Genomic DNA, 27,907 nt, shown 5'->3' with positions numbered 1-27,907 from the left:
CCTCAAGCAGCTCAAATTAGACCATCAGGAAGGTCCTGGAAGGACGCTGCTGTAAATGGTTTGCATGGCCTCTCGGCCATGCGCTAGTATAGACTCTATTTGCTATTAGTATGTGTGATGATGGATGCTTGAGACAGGTGACTGACTCATTATGACTCCCTCCCTCTGATTGTGCTTGTTCATAGGCTATAGGGTTTAGAGTCAGCGCTTACTAGTGACATGGTATTGCACCACTGAAGCTACCTAGTCACAGCTCCATACTTCGCCCCAGATTGTGCCATCCAGCACAAGGCACCACTCACTGCTTCTACCGCGGCATCCGTCAGAGTGGCGCCGTGCGCAAACATTGTGCTTTCCAGCCATAAGGTTAGGCTGGTTAGTGGCGTCCGCCAGTGCGGTGCTGTCTGCGCCTAGTGTGCTTTATCTTTAAATTGTGTATGTCCTGGCACTGCAGTTGTGGCACCGAATGCTAGTGGGTCTAGAAGGACTCTAACCCAGTGTCCTTGGGGTAGGGTCCTGTGACCACAACACTAGCGCTCGCTCAGCGGCCTTGCAGTCCTGTGAAGCAACAGGGTCCACTTCCTATTAACCGGGTAAAGTTATACTTGTTATACTGCCAGTTATTGCCCGCCATTAACGAGCAGCTGTTGTCATCTCTGCATGGTGGACCCCGGGCTGCAAAAACACATCTTACCATCTCTTTATTATTTGGTGCGTTCCGCCAGCCCTAACACTCCTCTTCGCAGCTTACCCAAAGTACAATCGTGGTGGACAATATAATCTTTGTTACATTCCATAGAAGCTTTCCCTTTTTTTCCCTTTTTCACTCTCTTCCATATGCAGCTCGAGGTCAGGTCAAACCCAGTTGTACGTATTACCGGTGTCCCTCCTGTCCATACTCATTATCATTGGTGCTTCCCTCTGCCATTTTGCCCTGGCTCCTAGAGAATGCGCCCAGGCTGCGAGCCGCCACATGATGAACACATGCCCGTCTGTCTGCCCTTTGCCTCTTTCAGTTTCTTCTCTGAGTAATGCTATCCCCCTGACCATGCTGCTATGCTTGTTCTTCTTTTCTGGATAGCTGTGCACTTTGCTTTAACATTGCTGGCAGTCTGTGTGGAGTCCTGAACACTTAAGCTCAAGTAAAAAATGAGGGTTTTACACGGCAGGGCAATTAAGCCCGTCAGCAGGGTTTGAACACCCCTGCCATAACTAACTCTAACTAGAAAGCCCCCCATGTATTCCTATACAACTAACACCTCCCTATTGTTAACCCCTATATCTCATCTAAAATGTAACAAACTCTATGCCCCCATCTAGTGGTCATAGCACTAACTACCCTGTCCCTAGTATGTACATAGGTTAAACAGCAACATGAAATATACACGTTATATTACAATATGGTTCGAATCACGATAACATGTAGCAACGATATACGCATGAGAACAACATGGCGATCTGAAGAGATAAAACTCTCATCCCCTTACATTCCTCTTTCTTAAATCATTGTTGTCCACGACAATAATACGAATACAGTAAACTTTTACTATTTTACAGTGAATACTCCACACAGGGAGAACATACATATGCAGCAGCTTAATATGAGCTCGGTTCATAGAAAGTCAATGTCCACTTCACTTTTCTTTTAAAAACAAGTGGCTGTACAGGCAGTCCACAAATGGTGTCCATTAATTCACCTTATATATAAATGAGTGACCTCCATTGTCAGGTCAACAGTCTTTGAGGGTGATCCTCCTTCCTTTGTGGATAGCACGAACCCGTACTAACAATGCGGGCTGCCTTGTAAATAGATGCAGTCTGTTGCTGCAGCCGCATTTGGTCCCATAGTCCATGGACCCGTAGTTTCAAACATTTTCCATTCTGCAAATCAGCAGAAGGGGCGCAACACAACAAAATAATAATAAAAAAAAACATTTTTCTCCAACTTGTCCTTTGTGACCCGATCTGGCCATGTCTTCCCCCTCCATTGGGGTGGGGGTCAGCACTTCATGTGGCCCTAGGGATGCAGAACAGTCCCACATTTCAATAAGGTGCAACAAGCACCAAGTCCTTTTATTCAGTAGACATCTATTCTGCGGCACGCTTTCCGTGCTTCCTTTTCATCCTGATCCCATGCCCATTTACGGGCTGACGAGGCCTCAGCAGCCACAGAATCCGTGGGTTGCCACGATGCAGCAGAGACAGCGTGAGACTGAGAGGTAGAAAGATGTGCTGCCTGTACGGAAAAAGAGAAGCCCAATGTTGCACTGGTGCTGGCTGTGGGTCCGGACTTCTGGGTCTGGGCAGATGAAAGAACAAGGGGCCTACTTTCTGGAACACATGACTGAGGAGCAGGTAAACCCTCCCAGGACAAGGGCCAAGGTATACTCACCACCTCCCGATACATCATCCTGTAAACGCCCGTCCCACGACTGCTGCACTCCTCTGCATCTGGTTTTTGAAGATGTACCGGCTCAGCCCCTACTGCCGGTGCGCGTACCTCCGGGGCGGTCACAGATTCCGATCCCTCGGTGTCCGACTCCCGGCATCTTGGCTCCGGCTTCCAATGGGAAGATCTCCTCTCCCAGTGTGGCTGCTCCCATTGCCGAGTTCTGTACTCTGGAGGATGTCTCAATCTCGGCTCCACAGGAGGAAGTTTCGACCCCGCTGATGTTCTGGCTTCTGAAGAAGACTTCCCGGCTCACATTCTTCCGAATCACCGACCTCCTCTGGTACATAATGTTGGATCCAGCTACACTTAGGCCTCTCTTCTGGGCCCCACCCGTTCCAGGGTGGGGTCGCTTCTTGTCGTTCCACCCATTTTATGGTCACTTGTTGCAAGGGGCAAGTTCTCTTTTTTCTGTGGCACACCCACTAGGGGCACGATCCCTGATCAGGCCCCAGCCCCTGCCAGGCAGTTTCCCGAGCTATTTCTTCATCAGGATGCCCACGAAGGGTGGGAGCCAAGTTGTTGTCTTCCATTTACGTGTCAGTTTCCACCATCTTTACCACCACAATGTCAGTCCTTTTTATGGTCTCAGTCCAATCAGTAATTTGGTCGCATCTGGTATTTCTGTAATTTGCACACATTCTTTATCTGTCACAACAATCAATCCGGAGGCATCTTCTTCGTCCTCTTCTGCAGTTCCTCTGCAATGCGAGGTAGTCGCATCCTGCTGACTACGCCAAATGTAAGGTAGGCACCGGGCCATAGTCATGGCCGAACACTCCTGTACTGTTGTGCCCGGGCCTCCCCTCACAGGAAAAAGGTACATTTTCTTCATATCACAATCTGTACTCATGGTGCTGGCAGAGTCCTCACTCTGTCTTCTACGCTTAACTCACAATGCAGAACTTTACTGACGCCTCTTCGCAGCTCATCCAGATTACAATCGTGGTGGACAAAATAATCTTTGTTACATTCCATAGCAGCTTTCCCTTTTTCACTCTCTTCTCCTTACTCACTATCACTGGTGCTTCTCTCTGCCGTTTCACCCCGGGTCCTAGAGAATGCACCCAGGCTGCGAGCCACCACATAATGAACACATGCCCGTCTGTCTACCCTTTGCTTCTTTTGATTCGTTCTCTGAGGAACTCTATCCCCCTGACCTTGCTTCTATGTGTAGCGAATGGAAGCAGAGGTACAGCTGTTGAAATTCACATTCGTTTTTTATTGATATTTTTGTGGAACCTCAGGACCACGGTCCAGGGGGCTCCGAAGGGGGCGTGACTACGTGAGCCCCAGACACCCTTAGTAAGTTCCCTCGAACAGGGTCATAATAGGATGCCTGGGGAAAATGGGTGCTACAGTACCTACAGCTAGACCCTGGACACGTGACAGCTGTCCCAGCGGGACAGACGGATAAGCAGGGTTATCAGATGTCGTGGAGCTGACTGGCGGGTTCCAGGTGTACAGGTAGAAGCTGGCACAGGTGGTACTGGCATCGTCCAGTGGTATGGATGCCTGAGTAGCGGGACGAGACGGAACTGGCATAAACAGTTCGGACGTCGTCTTGGATAGCCGAGTAACTGGTAGTTGACAGTCTGCGGAATCACAGGCACAACATTAGCAGAAACTGGAAGCTAGCAACAGAGGATACTTGCTGCTCCGGTGCCCTCCCTATGACAGAGGGGACAGAAATAGTAATCACTAACACGCCATTGGTCAGAAGTATTTTTGAAAAATGTGCGCTGTCTCTTTAAGAGACTGGGAGCACGCGTGCGCGATCCAAGTACTCTACACGGGGACCTACTGGCTGCATGCCAGGAAGCAGGGGGAAGCGAGGAATTAGAGGCTGCAGCAGGATGGCACAGAGCGGGAGTCCTGACGGGGACCCCACAGAGGTACGGGACCTGGTGTAACACTATGCTTGTTCTTCTTTACTGGATAGCTGTGCACTTTGCTTTAACATTGCTGGCAGTCTGTGTAGAGTCCTGAACAATTAAGCTCAAGTCAAAAATGAGGGTTTTACATGCCCGGGCAATTAAACCCATCCGCAGGGTTCGATCACCCCTGCCATAACTAACTCTAACTAGAAAGTCCCCCTCCTATACAGCTAACCACTCCTATTGTTAACCCCTATGGCTCTTATTCTCACTCTCTCTCCATTTCTGTGTCTCTTGCTTCTTCCTCTCTTTCCTGACAGACATCTCCATTTACTAAACCCATCAGAAGTTGTGCGGTGGTCGGTAATGGTGGCATCTTGAAGAGCAGCTTGTGTGGTGCTGACATTGACCAAGCAGATTTTGTGTTCAGGTAAGAATGAAGTGTCCATGATATCCAAGATCATCAAGCTAAAAACTACTGGGTTCTCCTTTGGAGGCTCAGTGAAAATGGTCTCCAAATCTTTTAATTTCTTATTGTTGATATTAGTCAGGCAGGTGAGACCTAAAGCACATTCATCACTAACTTAATGCCATTTGGCACTTGGATACTATTAGTACAAAAGATGGTTGAAATTTGCCGACCATGAAGAATTCAAACAATGCACAATTCGGTTTACACAGATCACTAAAACAAATGCCCAGCTCCAATTCATACATCGCCAAAGATTGCACCAACCTAAAAGTGGGCTCATATAATGTCTGGTGCTGCACGGGCTTTCCCATAATGCGTTGCAGCTATGATATCACATAGTCTGGTGAAGTCAAGTTGGAGGCTCTATCACAAGAGCCATGAAACATGAGAGTAGGAAAAGCAGGGACCATTTTGGGGTTTTATAGTCTAGGGTTAGGAGATCAGAGCACACAAGTCATTATACAAATGAATTGAAAGGCCTAAATTAGAGATGTACTACTTCAGCGCTGAAGAGCATGGAACAGGGGTGACTTAATTTCAGTGTGTTTACAATAATATCAAGATTCTTCCTGAAAATGATTGCAAACACAAATTCTTTAGTATTATTATCTTCATTTAATTTGTCTTAAATGAAAAAACACAAAAGAGAATGAAGCAAAAAGCAAAACATTGATCATTTCACACAAAACTCCAAAAATGGGCCAGACAAAAGTATTGGCACCCTCAGCCTAATACTTGGTTGCACAACCTTTAGCCAAAATAACTGCGACCAACCGCTTCCGGTAACCATCAATGAGTTTCTTGCAATGCTCTGCTGGAATTTTAGACCATTCTTCTTTGGCAAACTGCTCCAGGTCCCTGATATTTGAAGGGTGCCTTCTCCAAACTGCCATCTTTAGATCTCTCCATAGGTGTTCTATGGGACTCAGGTCTGGACTCATTGCTGGCCACCTTAGAAGTCTCCAGTGCTCAAGTCTCAAACCATTTTCTAGTGCTTTACGAAGTGTGTTTTGGGTCATTGTCCTGCTGGAAGTCCCATGACCTCTGAGGGAGACCCAGCTTTCTAACACTGGGCCATACATTATGCTGCAAAATTTGTTGATAGTCTTCGACTTCATAATGCCATGCACACGGTCAAGCAGTCCAGTGCCAGAGGCAGCAAAGCAACCCCAAAACATCAGGGAACCTCCGCCATGACTGTAGGGACCGTGTTCTTTTCTTTAAATGCCTCTTTTTTTCTCCTGTAAACTCTATGTTGATGCCTTTGCCCTAAAAGCTCTACTTTTGTCTCATCTGACCAGAGAACATTCTTCCAAAACATTTTAGGCTTTTTCAGGTAAGTTTTGGCAAACTCCAGCCTGGCTTCTTTATGTCTCTGGGTAAGAAGTGGGGTCTTCCTGGGTTTCCTACCATACAGTCCCTTTCCATTCAGATGCCGATGGATAGTACGGGTTGACACTGTTGTACCCTCGGACTGCAAGGCAGCTTGAACTTGTTTGGATGTTAGTCAAGGTTCTTTATCCAACATCCGCACAATCTTGCATTGAAATCTCTTGTCAATTTTTCTTTTACGTCCACATTTAGGGAGGTTAGCCACAGTGCCATGGGCTTTACACTTCTTGATGACACTGCGCACGGTAGACACAGGAACATTCAGGTCTTTGGAGATGGACTTGTAGCCTTGAGATTGCTCATGCTTCCTCACAATTTGGTTTCTCAAGTCCTCAGACAGTTCTTTGGTCTTTCTTTTCTCCATGCTCAATGTGGTACACACAAGGACACAGGACAGAGGTTGCGTCAACTTTAATCCATGTCAACTGGCTGCAAGTGTGATTTAGTTATTGCCCACACCTGTTAAGTGCCACAGGTAAGTTACAGGTGCTGTTAATTACACAAATTAGAGAAGCAACAAATGATTTTTCGAACAGTGCCAATACTTTTGTCCACCTTCTTTTTTATGTTTGGTGTGGAATTATATCCAGTTTGTCTTTAGGACAATTCTTTTTGTGTTTTTTCATTTAAGACAAATTAAATGAAGATAATATTACCAAAGAATTTGTGTTTGCAATCATTTTCAGGAAGAAACTGAGCATTATCTGACAGAATTGCAGGGGTGTCAATACTTTTGGCCACAACTGTACATATGACCCTTGTCTTCGACTAAGATCCCCCTGCCTTACACTCTGGCAAAGAGGTAACTAAATTTGTAATCTGATAAATAGCAGATGGGAGCTCCATCCCTTGCTTTCATAATAAAGCAGAAGGTTACTGATTTATGGTCCTTGCCTGCATTGGGCTGCTTTGTTCCCTTCAAATTATGAATATTGAGGTTTTTATGAACAGTATACACAAAACAGTTATGAAAGTCATATTTTTGGAGGCGTGACAAAGTGGCGCACAAAATGCATTGTCTTACCTCACTGAGCGGTTATAGTAACACTTTCAATCTAATAATGTACAGATGGATGATGTTATCCATGCCATGTTTCCTATCTTTAAAAAGGTAAAATTGTGATAGGAAACATGACAGTTATATCTCCCTAGCCAATTTTAATTCTGGCTTAATACATCCAATACTAGTGAATGTGTTGCATTCAGCACTGATCCTCAATGCTGAAAATATGTCTCCTATATCTTTAGAACCTAGACCTATCACAAAAAACAATATTCATATGTGGTAACATGGCCCCAAAAAGTCTGGGACATTGTCCTTTGTTGCTTTAAAGTTAGGAAGAGCCTAATTGTGCAAGTGTAGTACGTGTGCCGACTGGGGGGTGGTCCATTTCGGCTGCAAGACAGACTAACGACCGACGCAGAAGCACGTTCAATCAGGTCCACTTTATTTGGAAAATTCTTGGACATCCACAGCAATGTGACGCTTCTACACCTTGGCCCGGGTACCTATCTCCTCCTCGTCCTCCTGTTGGCGACGACCCCCTGGGTTCTTTCACTGTGACTGCCGTTAGCCACAGCGCTTCCCCCTACCGAGTCTGCCCGCTGCAACACTTACTGCCCCTTTGATGTCCAGCCGTCTGGTACCCCAGGCCTCCTTTAGTTAGCGTTCATTGATCTGCAGCTGTCCTGTCAGGGCCACCCCCAACTGTCCATCTCTCTCTCCTTTGTCTCTTCCTGAGCTCTTCCTTCCTCCGTGTTCTCCTGAGCTCTTCTCTCCTCTGTCTCCTCTTGGGTGTTCTCCCTGACCCCGGGAATCTCTTTCCTTTTATCACCTTTCTTGTGAATTCCCCTCCTCAGTCCCGTAGCTCCGCCCAACATGACTCTGCGTATCCTAGCTTCCACTGCTGTTAGGTTCCTTTACTCTCTATCCTATGTCTCCATCTAGTGGCCAAAACCCAGTATTACACCGTTTCTTACTAATTCCAGCTGTTTCCTTAGACATGTATACAAACTCTCGTCAGTCCACTCTCCTACACAAGGACAGAAAAGTGTCTTCATCTTCACATCAACCTGTTGGTTCATATTCAAACTGACCACTTTAAAGGAAGCATCTGCATCACATACTTTCTGTTCAGCAGGTGGTCATTGAGCAAATGGGAGGAAGACATTGTCAGCTCTTCTTCCCGTGGCCTTGATTCACAGTTCATAGCAATGATCCTATGCTCGAAATGAGGATAACACTGTGCTTAATTTGTCAATGCAGGTGTGAGATGTAGACACAAGATATTCACAGGGGCCCTCCACTGTTATTGTTCGCCCTTGATGTGACTCTCCCAGTTTATAGTTTTGGTCTCCTAACATTTATTTTCTAGGCTGAATTTACCTCCACTGAATTGGACTCAAGATGTTGGGACTAAGACGGACATTGTCTCTGCAAACCCAAGCATCCTAAAAGATAAGTAAGTTTCTGGGATGGGTAGCTAAAAAAAATTAGACATCAATGAAAATATTTCCATATTACAAAGTAATGGCATACTTCCAGCATCTTCAGAGCCTCTTGATCAGTGGTGATCAAACCTCTGGGATCCAAAAAGATTCAGGAAATGAAGGTGCTCTCTCCATGTATTAGGCTAGGTTCACATTTGCATATGGAGGAGCTGCGGACGGATGCGGACTTCCTCTGTGAAGCTCCACCAACTGCCGCACCTCCTTCGGTCAGCTCCGTCTACATCCGCATGCGGCCTGTGCACCCTATCTTTAACATTGGGTACGCAGGCCATGCGGATGTATGCAGATGCCTCCGCGTGCATTGTACTGACGATGCGGCGACCACATCAAAATTCCAACTTGTTGCATTTAAAGCTGGTTGCTGCATCGTCAAAACGACACCTGTGGAGGCATCCGCATACATCCGCACAGCATGCGCACCCAATGCTAAAGATAGGGTATGCAGGCCACCTGTGGATGTAGGAGGAGCTGACCGTGAACCTAGCCTTACTGAGTCCTCTCCATTGTACTAATGCCCAGAGTGAGTGTGGGAAATTGCAGCCTAGTTTTATTGAAGATTTTTTTGGGCACAGTGAGTGACCCAGGAGGACTAAGGTTCATAAACAAAATAAAAGGAGACACAGCACTAAACTAGCAAGGTGGCACCTCTATGCTGAGCACTATTGGACGCCCCAGAAATCAAACCTCCACCATTCAAAAAGTTATGGTGAATAATAGCAATATGTAAGCACTGGGGTCCTGGGTTCAAATCCAACCAAGGTCAATATCTGCCAGGAGTTTGTATGTTCTTCTCGTGTTTACGTGTGTTTCATCCGGGTTCTATGGTTTCCTCCCGCATTCCAAAGACATACTGATAGGAACTTAGATTGTGAGCCCCATTGGGGACAGCAACGATAATGTGTGTAAGGCACTGTGGAATTAATGGCGCTATATAAGTGAAAATAAATAAATTAGTGTATATAATGCAATTTTTTTTCCAAGTCAGTGGTGGTCATGGTTTCTCGTTAGGAGACCCTCATGAGCACTGTTGAAAAAGTCAGAGCATTTCAAGGAAAAAACATTAATATGAAATGATAATTAACAGCGATATTCAACCCAGTGGTCAAACATTGTTCCCGTTTCATCAGCTTCATGGTCTCCAATGATGTTTCAGCATGAACATTTGATCAGTTTTTTTCAGCAGTTCTATGTCTATGCTGGATGTCATACCTGGAATAATGAGGAGAAGAGAATGGAGGGAGACTGAGAGGTGATGAAACAGGATTATCAAGGTCAGTGACCATTACTACCTAGATTATGTAATGCCATTCATTGTCATTACTAAAAATGTTTGGAAAAGCACTTGAGTGAAAGGAGTAGAAATCCAAATCCTCTCATCTGTCTGGATCTTGAGATATTGGGCTGCAGCAATGAGCTGAATATTTGTCCTGATAATATGAAAATCCAATTACAAGAATATGAGGTTTAACTGGGATAATCATACTTCTTATGCCGTATACCCCGCACGCACAGTCTGATAGTCCAGGAATTATTCCCACCTAGTGTTTACATCTGTATAAATAAATTGGTCAGAATATAAAAATTGTCACACCCCTATGGGCGAAGCTTACATTTTCCAGGGTGACTTTCAGTTACTTTGATGCCCATTTCAATGAGAGGTTATTATCACAACATTTGTTGGGAATTCTTGAGATGAGGGAATTAGTGATGGGCGAGCACTAAAATGCTCGGGTGCTCGCTGATCAGGTCGAGCAAATTGGAATACTCGGGTACTCGGACAGAACAACGAGCCCAATGTAAGCCTAAGGGAAAACTGAGCATTTTTACCATGAACCCCCCCCCCCTTTTAAAGTCTAAAAACATCTGAAAATGATGGAAACACTGCTCAAATGACACGGGGACATCATGTGGATCGCCCCTGGAAGCATTCCTGACTCTTAGGTCACAGCTGTGAACAATGTCGTCAGAGTCTTACGCCATTCTTACAGCTGCACCAAAAAACATACAAAAACGGAACCAAAATGGATCTTCCTTGGAAATATGTTTAGGTACATCCTATCCAGAGTAATGATTAACCCAAAACAAAAATGTTCCTCCACCACTTGGGCTATGTTCACATGTAGCGTTTTTGATGCATTTTTCAACTTTAGAATTGCTTTCAACCAATACAAATGCAATTACTGAGAAATGTCATTTTAACAGTTTACAACCTTTTTGGCAATGTGACGTGTGACACATCATCAGACACATCCTGTTTCACTTATGAAGGAGGGACTCTGAAAGTCACAAAGTCTATTTTTAGAGAGCAATCAGCCAGCTATACTTTGCTGTTCCCATTATTAAACATTGGGTCTCTTATACTGTTATTGCGTATGGAGTGAGTGGTAGGGCTGCCCAAAATTTGGACCCACCCCAACAACCCATTGAACAGACGTCATGGATGACCACATGGAACCATAGTTCCCACTATTCTTTTGGTACTCCCATACTGTTTGCTTATTTATTGAATGCAAGGCATGTCCTGCACCAAAGTTATATGCACCCCAATAAGTCTTTGAAGCCACATACTGGATGGCCACATGTAGCCAAAGTTCCCATTATTATGTTTTTTTACAGTCGCCTAAAGTTTGCCCATGGAGTGAATACAAGACCTGCCCAAAATTTGCACACATTCCAGTCCCCCAAGGATGAAATGTGGAGGCTGGTCTCCGAAAAATGTTTTCCCAGTTTAAAGGAACAGGTCTCCTATATTTGTACTGCCCATCATAAATACCCTTGCAAACAATAACGTGGCTTCCTACACAATTGCTGGTGGGAAGAAGCAGGTTTGTATCAGAAATATGGTGGGTGGATAAATCATTGGATGAAGTGATCAGGATAAGGGGCATGGTGATGGCAGGAATGGGAACGTACAGGATTAATAACAGCAGTGGCTATGGGTGGTATGAGATCCAGGATCCAGCCTACAATGATTAGTCGTTTACCCACCACCAATTACCAGAATGCGTTTGATGCCCGTCAGAAGATAAGTGTAATAGATGCGAGTCTGAAGCTCGGCCTAAAAGTTGCCTGAGAGAAATAGGTTGCCAAAGACTCACTTGTCCGTATAAAGTGCGAGATGCTCGTGAGATGCTTCATTCTATAAAGCAGCAGATCACAGTTGGAGGTAAAACAAACAAACTGATGGATGCTCGTGCAAAATAAAAGTTTAAAGAGGAGTACACCGGCCATAACTATCAACACACCCGTGGCACAAGGTTCTTCATCTTCACCCATACATATTATCAAGATCATCCAAATTTAATATCCGAAAATGATTTGTTCTGGTGTAACAAACACTGCTATAGGAATGCCAATAAATGTTTTTAACCCCGAACCTGTGAAACAACAGATTTCCTCTTCACAAGATATGGACGATGATGGTTTTGATGATGACTTGGAATTTTCCAAACTTCCCACCAAGAAGATGAAGATCACTGCTGCCCATGTAATACACCGGACGCCGGGGGGGTAGCCTCATCGGCCGCTCCAGTACTCACTGCGCTGGAGGCTGCTCCATCCCTGGTACGCTGCTCACTTCTGAGGTTCAAAAGACTGTAAGCAGAGGCCGGAATAACTTTTAACAGTTCAACTTTATTTTCCTCAGGGCACAGCACATCCAGCACTCCTTTAGGACTTTTGACACGGTACCAGCAATACATCTTCATCTACAGCAGCACAGCAATTCTTCAGACACACTTGGGTAGACCACACAATGACAACAGAACAGGGGACATGGTGAATATGGCACTTTGACCTCTCTTGCTGCGACCGACTTCAGCCCACGAAGGTACCCGTCTACTAGGTCGTTCACCCCTCTATGGTAGTCCTGTCCATGCACTCGGCTAGTGGCCCACTCAACTACTTGGTCAGCTCCCACACACTGGCTGTTCTCTCCACAGGGACTCTTCTACACCCTGTCATAACAGCTTCCCAGACTCTGGCTGTCGTCTCCACAGGGACTCTTCTATTGATCTCCCTGGCTCAACAGCTCCCAGACACAGGCTGACTTCTTCACAGACTGGCTTCAATTCCACATCAGCTTCCAGTCCCTAGCTGACGGCTCCAGTGGCTCCCCCACTGGCTGCTGCTGTAGGCACATCACTTCACTTCCCTGCTCAGGATGGCTACCTCCAGCAGAACTAACTCAAGCAGGAAATCTCTCTCCTCTACTTCCCAGCTAACCACTCTGCTAATGTCCACCTAATCTTAGCGCTCTAGTGTCCTCCTAAATGGCTCCAATCTAAATGTGCTCTGTGCCCCCATCTAGTGTCCCTTTACACTAACTACACTATCTCTTCAAATCTATCTAAATAATGTCATGTAGCAGCAAACACATATGAACATGTCACATATACTGCACACAAACATGTCATAATAAGATAAACAATTATATCAATATCTACAGGGCTAGTCCCTGTCACCTTCTTACACCCACACTGTGCAAAAAAGGCCGTTAATGTCTGTAAATTATTTTTCTGTTGGCCAAACTTTACCTCTTAGTAAAGTGGTACAGAATGATGTATACATAGCTCCCATGTCTATTCAGCATGAAACTTCACCACCTTTATTGCACACACAGGCTGCAACCAACGTGTCAAGGATACTTGTCACAAAGGAGGCCAGTTAATCAGTAGGGCCACTTCAAAAGAGTCTGTCTTTTGCCCTTTCGAAGGCACAAAAATGACCATTAATAATTTGCTTTCGAGAGTCACTGAGGAAGATATCGTGGAGCTTTTTCTGTGTATGTGGTCCTTTGAAGCACACCTGCTTGTTGAATTCTGGAGTTGCAGAGGTTGTGCTTGCAAGAAAGGAAGATGCAGTTGGTGCTTGCAAAAAATACAACAACAGATACCTAGATGGACAACCAATGAAATGCAATCTTCTTTTGAATGGTAGTGTGATAACATCAGACCAGCCCATACTTCTAAGATTAAGTAACATCCCATCAAAGAAGGAGGGTAAATCTAGAAGAAACCGAACCTCCTCCTCCTCCAGTGTTGCTTAAAATCCTCCAGTTGAAGTTGATGCTGATACTATCTTAAAGGTAGTCTTTAAATCCTCAGGGTCGTCAGCAGTCATCCAACCACCCGCATTTAAGATTAAGCTCTGATGACACCAACACAACTTGGAGACTGTAATAAGAGACATTCATAATTCACAGATGGGCCCAGAGACTCCTTTAAAAAAAAAAAACACCTTCATTTTTATTCTACCAGCAGGTAGTTGATGTTTGAAGGAGTCAGGCATTAGACATTGGACAATTAATGTTGCTCCCAGCATTGCAGTACAGTTCTCCCTCATTGTGGGGCAGTTGAGTTACTGCATCAAGAATTTCCTTTTTACCCTTGCTCTAGTATTGTGATACAGCAAGATTATGTTTCTACTATTCTGTCAAGGGAGGCTAAATGTTGAATATCTTGTTTACATTTGTTCAATAGTCTGTTTCTACTTTAAAGATAATCTTTGTTGTTTTGTAGTTTTAATATCTGGATTTCCTACAAATGAATATCAAGACCTTCATATTCCAGTAAATTGGGGGGGAATTACTAAGTGTCCACCGACTGTGTTTTAGACAAATACATTTTTTATGACTAATTAATGTTACAAACTGTAAAATGTAATCCAGAATTGTTCAATCATAGGCAATACTTATTGCCCTGCGATTGAAGCATGTTGTGATATGTGTAATCTGAAGACCGATAAATTCTGAAGGGAAGTAGATCACGCTAATAGTGATATAAATACTGAGATGTGTACAGAGGTATGTTAGGAGGACACAGATTGTGGTTTTCTATCAACTTCATCTGAATTTCAACATTTTTATGTAAGGATGGTAATAATTAAAAAAATTACTCTAGTGTTGGCAGGGTGCTGTGCCATACCACGACTATATATTTGCTCTGCCTGTACAACCCTATAATTTTTTTCAAATTTAGATTTATTTGGACTCCTCATTGGAAAGGGGGGGAGATACAAGAAGCAATAGGTGAACTCTGCTGAGAAAAGAAAGAGGCTAGGTCTTCAACAGAAATGGAAGAAGAGGGAGGAGGTGCTGGGGTAGCGAGTAGAGAAATTAAAGTTTGGAAAAGCTTTTTAGGGTTGTGAGACTGGGAGGATATGAGAGAAGAGAAGTAATTTTTTTTCCTGAGTGAGCGTGAACTTGAAGCTGTCGATGGCCTGCTTGTATGCGATTAAGTGCTCGGCAGAAAGTGATCTCTTCCATCTACGCTCAGCGACCTTGAAGCCTGTCTCAGTTCTTTGGTCAGGCTGGTCAGCCAGGTTTAACTGTTGATTGTACGAGTTTTGTTGTGCATGAGGGGGACGGCCGAGTCGAGTGCTGCTGTTATTGTGGTGTAATAGAAAGTGGCAGCAGCATAGGTGTCATTTAAGGAAGCTGTGTCTGTAAGGTTGAGAAGGGACTCGGAGAGTGAATGAAAATTGAGGTGTTTACGATTTCTGCGAGGGTGAGTGAGTTTGTGGAGTGGGAGTTGCGCACTCAGAAAGGAGAAGGAAGAGTAGGTTGTGGTCACACAGGGGGAGGGGCTAGTTAATGAGATTAGTAAGGGAACAGAGGCTGGTGAAGATTTGGTCCAGCATGTGACCATCTTTGAGAGTGGCCGTGGAGGACCATTGAGTGAGGCTGAAAGAGGCAGTCTTTGATAAAAGTTTAGAGGCAGCTGGGTTGGACGTGTCAATGGGGATATGATAATAGAGGGGATGTCAGCACAAAGGAAATGAGGTAACTAGGTGGTGAAGTGTTCGATAAAGATGGAGATGGCTAGTTCTGGGTGGTGTTAGATGACAGCCAGCTGGAAGTTAGAGGGGAATAGATGTGGACGTAGTGCACCTCAAACTAGGGAAGAGAAATGGGATGCCCTCACACCTAGGTACTCGGTACCAGGCCCGATGAGCTTCAATGGGAGATGTCATGGCAGCTGGGACCCAGCCCGTGGCCCTGGGTGCCCATTGTAAAAAAGGGAATGTTCAGTGTGCTTATGGTAGTGAAAGTTTATAAGTGATTCGTGATGACACCTGTGGTATTCGGCAATAGAGATGTAAGCCGATGCTGCAGACAGATCCTCTGGGACAGATGGTGTGGTGCAGCGGTGATGTTATAGCCCTCCACAGGCAGGGCTGTAGTCCCAGGGCAGTGTAGGTGAAGTGACACTTAGATGATATAGTGTCAGGCGCGAGGGATGTAGCCGTGCTGGGCAGGTTGGCGCAGGAATAAGTGGAGCACACCAGCGCATGCAGTTCAAAAGCTTTACTCACAGTCTGTTGCACAAACAGGTGACTGCTTCTGTGCCGTGTCCTCCAGGTTAGGGACTCAGTCAACCTCCAGGCCAGATGGAATACTCCTTTCCAACACTCCGCCAACATATGTGCCTTTTCTGAGCGTCTCCTCTTATAGCGCCTTTGAGTGAAGTACTCCTAGTACTGAGTTACACTGGAGTTCCTCCTGTCAGATGTTCCTATGAACTCTACTTGTACGGCAGACAGCTGTAGCCTGCTTCGGGGACTCCTTGCTATTAAGTCCCGGCTCACTAATATGTTGCTGTTGTGCCCCCAAGTCTTGTGTGGGAATAAAGCGGTTACTACTTCTATTTCTCCGGTGTCTGCTGCAGGACCATTAGTACCCGGCCTTGCGCTTAGAACTTGAAAAGGGTTCTCTTCTAACCCTAATCCTTGTTCTCCTATTCTCCTCACGTTCCGTGCTAATCCTTCTTCCCAATGGAGAATCAAGCTTCCTTTCTCTATCTCTTTCCTGTGCCAGCAGACCCAGATCACTGTGACCTGCTGCAGCACTTCCTTCTTCCATCCCTCTCCCGGGGATCTTCTCTGTCTCACATTCTGTCCTTCTACATCCTCACTCACTGACTGAGTGTTAGACTGACTGACTCAACTCTTCCCGCTCTTTTGGTGTGAACTAAACTCCACCCACTTCCCAGCACGTTTTGTGTTCCAAACAGGGAGCCACCAAGGGGTGCTTTGCTATACTCCAAGCAGGGAGCCGCCAAAGGTGCTTTGCTACACTACTTTGTGGTGTGGGGTGCAGGTGTTGGAGTGTGGTCAGGTGCTTCCACCTTACCTGGATGGTGGGGCACCACACCTCAGGAGGAGGTGCAGTACCTCTGTGGCAACTGAGCCTCAGGGGCGCCACAGTAGCAGAGGTTGGTAGCCGAATTGTGATAAAGGAGCAGGTATCGGACAGGAGCAAGCTAATTCCTACACCACGTTTGTTGATGGGGCGAGGGGTGAGAGAGAGATTGAATAGTAACTGAGGCAACTTGGCAGGAGGACATGCAGATGGAGGACAGCAACACACAGGGAGAGGGAGGTGTAGCACCCCAAAAGGCAGGAAGCAGTGTGGTGACCGCAGACAGAAGGTGGGCAACCGTTACTCGTAACATCAATATGACGGAAGTTGGCAGTACAACTGTTAGGTCTTCCAGAGTCTGGCTGTTTTTTAAAGACTCTGCCGACAAACTCAAACAGGCCATTTGCACCACCAGCCATGCCCGTATCAGCAGGGGTAGCAAAACTACCAGCCTGACCACCACCAGCATGATCAGGCACATGGCAGCAAAGCACCCAACTTTGTGGGCCGAACTCCAGGCTCCAGGAACAGTGTCTGTGGGTGACAACACTGCTTCTTCCACTGTTGTGCGTGCAAGCCATTCCCCTGTTCACTATGCATAAGAAGATGCCTCCTGCCCTGCATCTGTCATTGGCCAAACTCAGCTAGCACCGTCATCAAGTGCGTCCATGTCCTTGTCCAAAGCAAAATTAGAAAATGGTTGCATTCAATTGCATTAAGGCATATCAATGTGAAATACAAGAAGTGTGAATAGTGTAATGGCTTTTGAAATTTAGGAAAAACACATGAGATACTAGGCACAAAATTTGGCCAAAAAATGTGAGCCCATTCACCAACGTCAAGGTGATCTCATTGAATGGGTCCCTGACCTGACTGCCTAATGTGAACACTTACCTATGGCTAAAAAAGTGATAAAGCCTGTATTTATCCAAAAGCTGCCTTCAGTTGTCCATACTCCAGTCATTGCAATTGAAGGGAAAATATGCAGCCATCGCCCCACAAGCCACAGTACTTAATTCACAAAAATTTCGTCTGCTTTCACTCGAAAGTGTCATGACCCTGGACAGGATGGTTCCGCTTCCATCCTGGTCAAGTCAGGGTTAACTTTAGTTCACCTCTCTTTGGTTCTGGGGCGGCTATTTAATGCTGGCAGTTCCTGGGTCTGGTGTAGTTGATTATTCCCTAAACTCGGCTAGTGGTTGCTGACCCAGGTTTCTTCCGAAATTGTTGTGCCTCTGTGCTTGTGTGCCTTGCTTTGTATGACCTGGTTCATCTTCTGACTCTCACCTCTGTATCCTGCTTTGTACTGCCCTGTCTCTCCTGGTTATCTGACCCCCCTTGGCTTGTCTCCATTTACTATTTGTCTTATCCCTAGGTACTACACTCTCGTCTGGCTTGACCCTCGGCTTTCCTTGACAATGTGTATTAACTTTGCCTTGCTCTCTGTGCATTTAGTTGCCTTCCCTGCACTCACGTGTTGTGACTCCGTCCCCTATTCACCTGACTCCTCAGTGCCAGGTCCTATGCGCTCCTCACTGCTTAGTCTCAGGTCCTTCTGCACAGCGTGCCTTGCTCCTGCATTCCCTGCACACGTGCACGTGCCACCTGATAGCACCAGCAAGGCAGCGCCAGTGATACCACTCGTGTCAGCACAGAAAGGTTGCCTTTTAGACTTGTGGAGACGGAATCTTTGCGCAACATGATGGCGACAGCCATCCCAAGGTAATCGGTCCCAAGCTGCCACTGTTTCTACCGGTGTGCCATACCGGCATTACACAGTCAAGAACGTGTCCCACAATGTTACCCGTGCCCTCAACAATGGAGTTACTGGGAATGTCCAACTAACCACATCTACGTGGAATGTGCTTGTGGGCAGGTACGGTACATCTCGCTGAAGGCACACTGGGTTAACATAGTGAAAGCTGGGACCCAGTCAGTCCTTGGTAGACCATGTCACAGATGTATGGAGAAACAGGTTGGGGATGCCTTGATATGTCATAGTTACGGTTTTGAACTGTAGCCTCTGGGCAATAGTAAGCCAGTGAAGGGCAGAGAGGAGAGGCTGTGGAATAACGGTACTTGGGATGGAAAACATCCTCCCGACGCTAAGGATTGTGGGCCCTAGGTCAGTCTGGGTTGTTTCCACAGTCTACAGCTCCTGCACATCCTCCTCTTCAGCCTCCATCTCCTAAATGACCACATCAGTCACAAGCTGGAAGCACTGCAGCACTGCCTCAGCCAAGCGGCAACAAGCTGTGCAGAAGTTAATATGCTCAGGTGACAAACCGCACAATGCTGAAGAGTTGTGGTCATGGACAGCTCTGAAAGAGCAGGCAGATCTGTGGCTGACACCGCTGGACCTAAAGTCAGGCATGGTCATGTGTGACAATGGCAGGAACCTGGTGGCGGCTCTGAGACGAGGCAAGCTCACACACGTACCATACCTGGACCATGTGCTTAACCTCGTTCAACATTTTCTACAAAGCTCCCCATTTTAGAAAGTCCGCTAAAGCTTCAGCCCCTTTGCTGTGCTTCAGCAGCTTTTGCAGCTTCAGGCTCACCGACTGGTGTGTGATGTGACTCCACACATTTTGGAACTCTACACTGCAGATGTTGGAAAGGATTTGAGAGCAGAAGAGGGTAGTTGTTGACTACTAGAATCAACAAGGCCATCGGTATTCAGTTCAGACTCCACACACAAGACCTCAAGAGTGGACATGGATGTCAGACATATGTACCATCCTACAAAACTCTGAGGACTCCACCAAGATGGTGAACGTCGATGACACTATAATTAGCGTCAACATCCCGCTTCTCTGTGTTCTAATAATAATAATGATTGCTATTTACAGAGAGCCAACATATTCCGCAGTGCTTTACAGTTTAACAGTTTCAAACACAACATACCTAAGTAACAACGTTAGCAATAATACTATAATTAAATCTTAATAAGACGACCTTGCTCGTGAGAGCTTACAATCTACAATGAGGTGGGGGAGATACAAAGTACAGGCATGTATTTACAATGATGTATTTATAATCTGTATTTACAGTCTGGCACACATGGCTGAGTTTATGTTGCACTGCCTTTCACGTGACCTTCGCCTTCTCAAAATTTTGGGTGACAGGCAATAGTGATTGGTGAGACTTCTAGACCCACGCTACAAGGAGAAATTTATATCTCTTATTCCCGAGGCAGACAGGTGTACCAAAATGTTGCAGTACCAGAGGGCCCTTCTTGCGGAATTATTAAATAAATTCCCATCTGAAAACGCTGGCGGCAGATGTCACATTTCGTTGGTCAACCAAGGAGTACAGGTGAGAAATACCCAACTCAAATCCAGCAGAGGCAGTGAAACACTGTCAAAGTTCTGGGAGATTTTTATCAGACCCTCCCATTGCCCTGGCCCTGAGGCGCGAGGTACTCTCACAAGGAGTGCAAAATTTTTGAAGATGCTGTGGGAGTACCTTGCTGACTGTACAAACGTCCTCCATGATTTCTATGTGCCTTATATTTATTGGGTATCCAAGCTGGACACGTGGCATGAACTGGCTCTCTCTTCTGCACACCTGTGCTGTACTCACAGTCTTGGAACGCATGGCACCTCGCTTTCTTGTGATCACGGGGAACACATCGCCTCGCTATCTGACAAACCCGCTGTTAGCGGCAGGAGCTCCTGGGAACTGTCCTTCGCTGTGCCAGTGCTCGAAAGAAAGAGCACGCTGCTCAGCCTCCTATGCTCTGCTTGTACCCTCCAAAACTCTCTGCTGTCATGCACAATTTCTCTTTGCCTCACAACCTGCCTCTAGGTCACCAGGTCTGTCTGCTGCAGTCCGTCGCAGCTTCGGGTGCGTAGCACACTGCCCCCCTTGCTGCTCGCACGCTGACAGTGTCTGACTCGCTCCTGCTTCGCGCGCTTTTTCCCTCAACTTCTGGGCAGGCTCCCTGTATAAGCACACCTCCTCTTCCTTGTTAAAGGGGAATGTCCGTTCCCCTATTCCTTCCCCCGGGAAACAAAGGACGCAGCCTTGACAGTTCCGGACCCGGTATAGCACAAGTACCCGCAGCCCGGTCTTCCTGAGTCCATACATATCTGGCCAATCAGTTCTTTAATGCACGTATCATAGAAGGCATGTTTTAATTTTCGTGAGCAAATTGTACATTACATCCAGAACAGTTTCACTCTGAAGGACTTTGTGGCTCACATCAATCCACAAGATGATACTAGCCTCATACTTCAAAATTTCGGTGCTAAATCAGTGCCACACAGGTTGTATGTTCTGACTTCTGTAATATCATTTGGGTAATAATAATTGATACCTATATGCTTCATATTCATCATTTTCAAGGCTTCAGAATATAATGTTATAAAAGTGAAAGCAAGTTAGTGAAGTTATTGGTAAGTAGTTTGTGAAAGTTATTGTAATCTTTAATATTTCTCCATTGGGTGCGCGGCTAGCCATCTCATTGATCTTATTTTGTTTCTTTGGCAAGAAAAAAACCAGCTCCATAAAAAGCTTGTGGTTTTCCTATCAATTCATCATGCTGGTAAAGAAGAGGTGACCTTAGGGATCTAGATAACATCTGTGGACTGTCGTCAACATGGTACTGGGACAAGACCCACTGGGGTCTAGCTATCAATTTGACATAGTTTATGCACAGCTGAATAGAGTTGGCAGAAAAAAAAAATTTTGATTCTATGACATGTTGGATGGATTGTCTAGTGGAAACACTCATATCATGGAAGTCACATCTACGACCACCACACTCTCCAATTGGCACATTTTGAAATCCAGCTGAAATGTGAAAATCTCTAGCTTCTGTTCTAGCAACTGCAGGGGCTCATTTTTGCCGCGATCGTCATACAAGTTCAGTATTACTAGGTGATGGCTTGTCAGATTTCGGCCCAGAAACACCAGGCTTGGGTGGTTGTGAGTCCTGGCACCGTGCTCTTCCATGTGCTCTTGCTCTGGCTCTTCCAGTCATGATTTGGGCAGCACGGTGGCTCAGTGGATAGCACTACAGCCTTGCAGCACTCGAGTCCTGGGTTCAAATCCCACCAATGACAACATCTGCCAGGGGTTTGTATGTTCTCCCCATGTTTGCGTGGGTTTCCTCCGGGTACTCCGGTTTCCTCCCACATCCGAAAGACAAATTGATTGGGAATTTAGAATGTGAGCCCCATCGGTGACAGCGATATTAATGTTTGTAAAGCGCTGCGGAATATGTTAGCACTATATAAAAGTATTTGGAGATGGGCAGATGTCAGTAACCTTGGGTTTTTTTAAGTCTGAATATCTCTTCTTCAGCACTGTGCTCTGTTTGTTCCCTGAGGTAATTCTCCCTCCTAGAGGTGCAATGGTATTCTTCCTCATATGAAGACTATTACCGTATTTTCCGCTTTGTAAGACGCACTTTTTCCCCCTAAATTTGAGGGGAAAATGAGGGTGCATCTTACAAAGAGGATATACCTTTCTGTGCTGCCGCAGAGGGTGTCCAGAACTTGCCATGGCGCTGTCCCCCAGTGCTGCCGCGGCGCTGTCCCCCGGCTCTTACCGCCACCGCCGCGCTCTGTCCCCCCGGTGGTTGCTGCCACCGCCGCACTCTGTCCCGTTCAGCGTGGGGGGGTCTCTGCCGCTTCATGCCTGCTTTCCTGTGGATTTCTTCCTGGAAAATGGCCGCCGTGCATGCGCAGATGGAGATCTTGGCACTGAAATCTCGGGAGATGAGATTTCAGCGCTGAAATCTCATCTCCCGAGATTTCAGTGCCCAGATCTCCATCTGCGCATGCGCGGCGGCCATTTTCCAGGAAGAAATCCACAGGAAAACAGGCATGAAGGGACAGAGCGTGGCGGTGGCGGCAACCACTGGGGGACAGAGCGCGGCGGTGGCGGTAAGAACCAGTGGACAGCGCCGCGGCAGCACTGGGTGACAGCGCCGCAGCAAGTACTGGAGACCCCCACGCTGAATGGGACAGAGCGCGGTGGTGGGGGTAAGAACCGGGGGACAGAGCACGGTGGTGGGGGTAAGAAGCTGGGGACAGAGCGCGGCAGTGGTGACAAGCACCAGGGACAGAGCACCGCGGCGGCAAGCACTGGGGGACAGAGCACGGCGGTGGTGGCAAGCACTGAGGGACAGCGCTGGGGCAGCAAGCATCAGGGGACAGAGGGCGGCGGCAGTATCAGACACCGGCAGCGGCACGCTGCACATCAAAACACCCCCTCATCCCAGCAGCAATGTTCCACTCCGGCCTCCTCCAGCACCACCCCCAGTAAGCAATAATACGCATGGATTATAAGATGCACCACCATTTTATTAAAAAAAGTTTTTCCCCTATTTTTCTCCTCAAAATTTGGGGTGCGTCTTATAATCCGGAGCGTCTTATAAAGGGAAAAATACGGTAACTCCCCTTTTCCTGCCAGTCTACTTTTTAAGCAAAGCCATAAGGGAGTGAGTAGGTAATTTTACTTACAAAATGGCCTCTTCTTACCAACATGTCCGACCACCAACTGCCACTTCAAAGTTAAAAATTCTGTCCCAGGACTTGGCTCATCCACGATCTATGTGACGTTAGAGGTGCAGTCATTGGCTGAGTGCCCTGAGTCGCTTTTCAAGGACCTTCGGCATATTAAAACAGAGCTGGGTGACCTGATCAAGCCTGGAAGGAGAAGATGAACCCTTTTTGTGCTGCCTGTCAGCAGGTCTGAAAATGTATTTAAAATGCCCAATTCCCATAAACATTCACAGCATTTATATGACAACACACAACACACTATGTATCCGGTATCCCATACAAATGGCCACTTTGTGGGATAACCTCAAAAGATTTTTTTTTTTGTTTTTTGTGTATCCTCTTCGTCGACTAGGGTTGTACAGGGTGCTATTAGGGTCACCGACGTTCAGCGGGGGCGCCATATCGCATATATTAGGGTGCCAACCTCCGCGGCAAGGAAGGGACGCACTAGGGCTTATTAGGGCGAGTGTAGTGCCCTGATATATTGCATAATTTGTATGTCTAAAATATTATGTACCCTGCTCCCTATATTGGTACTATCCAGGCTTTTAATATTGGAATAAAAGTTAATTTTTAGGGTCAAATTTCATTTGCTCTCTTGGTTTTTTCACTTTGTGGGATAACACAGTAGCACACAGCAAAAACAGTTCAATATAGGCCTGAAATGCCACAATTTGTAGCCCGCAGATAGATCAGGCATCCGACAGAGATACCACACTGTTCAATATATGGCCTGCATTTTATTTTTTTGCCCAGCTATATCGTGTCAACAAGTAGGCTAAGATAAGACAGAACAAAAAAAAATCTATGGATGCTTGAAATGGCACAATTTTGAGTGCAATGATATGCGATCCGTGTGGCAGTCAAAACACGGTGTAAAATATCTGCCCTGTTGCAAAATATTTTTTTGGCAGCTAAGTATTTTTGAGCAGCAAAATGGTGTCGAGAAATTCTATAAGACATTCCAAAAAACTTTACAGTACTACAAAAACGTCAGAAATTTCTGCACACTCAGATGTGATGGCTGGGACGGGCAAACCCATTTAAAATAGCTGGATTTTCACGCTGTACTATGAAAAGGATCTGGCTGTATTCTGCTGCGTCAACAAGCAAATGGAAAAAAAAGGGGGCTCTGGATTGCTTTGGAATAAAATAATCAGGATTAAGATGCCAAAAAAATTATTCCTGCCCACTGATACCTGGGGCTATATATATATGGTCAATCTATGTAATAGGCTGCAGCAGCAGACAATAATGGAAAGGACCCTCGATGTATGCAATGAAGTATGGCACATACAATGCTTACCTGCTACTGATATCTATATAGCCACATATAGTGCCTGCAGGCCTTTCACTGATATGTATATACGCACATTCAATCCCTGCCTACCTAGCTCTGAAATCTATATACCCCGTAATTAGTCCTTAGAAGGACTGTTAGTTTAGCTGGATTTGTGGATTCTATGATGGTAGACCCACACTAACTAATAAAAATACAAATCTTTCCCTATCTCAGCAGCAACTCTCCCTACACTGTCTGATTTCGGAAGCGACTGGGCCGAGCAGGACGGCGCCAGGTCTCATATAGACCTGATGACGCTGTGCGGCCAGCCAGTGACTGTAATACCACAGCAAAGATGGCTGCGGCATTACAGTACATGGCAGACAATCCCTGCATGTTGATTGGTACTCTAAAGAGCGAAAAGATCAGCTGTGGCAAAGAATGCTTAGTACCACATGTGTAACCCTCAGGGGTTAAATGTCAATAGCTTGGAGGATTCCCATTCAAAATAAAACATAGCCTTTAATAATCCATTAAAATCTAAGACACCACATAAACAACACATAAACAAACATAATAGCGCTCGTGCGTATCAGTGCTCATTTAAAAAATGGTTCGGTCTCACCATTAATCATGGACATAAGAGCCCCGGCGTATTTTTCAGAGGTCCCCTGCCGGGTATTCGGGTGCACATAGCAGCACAAGACAGTGTATGAAAAAGGAGGTTAATAGAGTTACAGGTATGCAGTTTTCCCTATCCTCCCTGTCGTGCCCAGGTATTACTCCTGCCCTTACAAGGAGAGGCCCCAAATGGACCCTATAGTGTCACCCCCAGAGGAAATCTGTTTGAGGCAAAGTAAATTCTTCTTAAATTTTTCAAAAAATTCCAAAAATTTTGTTATTTGTATCTTGCAGTTCAAGCAAAATGGCTCTTGGCTGGCCACCAATTTGCTGATTTATTAAGAGCTGGTAAAGAGATACAGAAAACAAAACTCCCCTTTGAGCTCTCTGCGCAGCTCTCTTCTTTACTCCTCCATGGCATGTGATGTCCTTTGATCCGGCTTCTTTTGCTGAGGTGTTCTCAGTAGTCAGCGGACAACACAGTGCCAGAAGCCCGAGCAGAAAGAGAAGATGGAGGAAGAATACATCGCATCACATGGAAAAGTAAAGAAGATGCTGAAGGAAGCTGAGGGCCAGTGAGGAGCTCTGGAGGCGAGACAGGTGACAATCATTATGTTTTTTATTTTCATTACTACATTATATTATGTTCTAGGGCAGGGATCCCTAACCAGTGACTCGGGAGCCACATGTGGCTCACCGGATGCTGATGCACGGCTCATGGCTGTCTGCCAGTTTGGTGAAGTAGCAACAAGTCTACCAAGCATCTATGAAGAAAAGGTCTCCAAATACTTACTTTTGTAAGTAGCCCCACATAGAAGAGCAGATCTATATAACCATACACCGTTCTTGGGGTTGGATAGATAAAGTAAGTGCTAGTAGGCTGAACATAGGATTATACATCCAGATAGAGGGGGTGATTGATACAAGAATACCAAATGAGGGAAAGGTGAGAACTGGGAACTGATAGATGCAAGTTTACTGCCTTGTGTTTTCTATAGAGATCCCTTGACTGTCATTATACCGGTATCAGGGACTCCAGGTGTCAGTAATGTGGGGGAGGCAGGAGCTGGTTGTCACTATTCAGGGGATCTAGAAGTTTCTCGTGACCCTCACTGGGAGCTAAATCTGGATCTCGTAGTAAAGCTTGGGGGTCACTGCTCTAGGGTCTGCTGAGACTTCAGAGCATAATAAGGCACATGAGATTAACATTGAATACATTTGATGGAAATTTAATTTTTTGACCAAATCTGAATGAGTTACTGAGTTCAAATTTTGTCACTCATAACTAGTGAATAATCATAGTATGTCATTTCTAAGTAATTCTAATAAAAATGTTTACTTGAATAGGTATAGCAGCCTCAGGGAGCAGAGGAAACCCTTCATCAACATGGTAAAGGCTTACGGCTCTGCACTTATTCTTTTGCCGGCCTTCTCGTTTGCAATGAATACTGAAGTCTCTCTCCGCACTCTCTATTCCTTTGAAGACTTTGGCATGAAAAACCAGGTGGTTTTCTTTAATCCGCAATATCTCCGAAGCCTTACATCTTACTGGAAAGGCATTGGTCTTAAGTTCAAGCGATTGTCCTCAGGTCTCATGTTGGCCAGTGCAGCCTTCGAGGTTTGTGAGAAGGTAACACTCTATGGTTTCTGGCCATTTTCTGAAGATCTTGAAGGGACCGTGATTCTTCACCACTACTATGATAACAAACTTCCAAAGCCCGGTGTCCACTCTATGCCTGAAGAGTTTTATCAGTACTTGCTGATGCACTGTCAAGGAGCTCTGAAGCTCCAACTAGGGCAATGCTAAGGCGCAAAAGCAACACAAGTATTGCAAATGGAGCTGGTAATATTTACAATGTTTACGGGAATGTGGAACAGGAATCACCATTTTTTAATTTCCATAAAGCAATCTATGTGAGATAATGGTTGAACCTACCACATCGCTTGAGAAAGAACCGCACAGGTCCAGTCTTCCAGAAAAAGAAAGAAGCCCTTTCTTAGAATCTCTATGAACTTTGTGAGAAAGACCAATAATGTACTTGAAAAATTTGTGAAGATTTCTATAATTTATCCATTTGAGACCAATCCATTGGCTGCTGATCAGAAATGTTATTCATCACTGTGAATTCACCTCACAAAATTGGATTCATATTTATTTTAATTACTATTTGTTGTATTTTTCTTACTTTTTGTCTGTGATTTTACCATTTTTTTCCCACATCAGGACTGCAATTAAAACAATGTGATAAAGATGATTCCACCAATGAGAAGAATTTTATTGAGTGGATATATTACATACACACATATATACATTTATGGATATATACTGTATAAATACAGTATACAGTATATTTACATCTCTCTCTCTCTCTCTCTCTCTGTATATATATATACATACGCAGTGGGTACGGAAAGTATTCAGACCCCTTTAAATTTTTCACTTTTTGTTTCATTGCAGCCATTTAGTAAATTCAGAAAAGTTCATTTTCCTCATTAATGTATACTCTGCACCCCATCTTGACTGAAAAAAAAGAAATGTAGAAATTTTTGCAAATTTAATAAAAAAGAAAAAACTGAAATCTCACATGGTCATAAGTAGAGTTGAGCGACTTTTGCTTTTTTAGGGTCACGTTTCGTTTCGTGAAACC

The 27,907-nt window shown here is 45.4% G+C and overlaps 1 protein-coding gene across 1 annotated transcript in view; it reads left to right on the top strand.

Moving 5' to 3' along the window:
• The window catches only part of LOC141050023 (alpha-2,8-sialyltransferase 8F-like), a 203,618-nt gene extending 175,966 nt beyond the window's left edge, over nucleotides 1-27,652 (top strand). Inside the window, exons 5-7 of the mRNA XM_073546859.1 lie at nucleotides 4,647-4,756; nucleotides 8,566-8,652; nucleotides 26,607-27,652. Of these exons, the coding sequence (XP_073402960.1) occupies nucleotides 4,647-4,756; nucleotides 8,566-8,652; nucleotides 26,607-27,066 (657 nt within the window). The 3' untranslated portion in view covers nucleotides 27,067-27,652. The remainder of the gene's footprint in view (nucleotides 1-4,646; nucleotides 4,757-8,565; nucleotides 8,653-26,606) is intronic.
• The last annotated feature ends 255 nt before the right edge of the window (nucleotides 27,653-27,907 follow it).

Source organism: Dendrobates tinctorius, unplaced genomic scaffold (assembly GCF_039654945.1).
Source record: "Dendrobates tinctorius isolate UK_male_01 unplaced genomic scaffold, ASM3965494v1 ptg000151l, whole genome shotgun sequence".
Taxonomy (NCBI): domain Eukaryota; kingdom Metazoa; phylum Chordata; class Amphibia; order Anura; family Dendrobatidae; genus Dendrobates; species Dendrobates tinctorius.
This window is presented reverse-complemented; position numbering and strand designations above follow the sequence as displayed.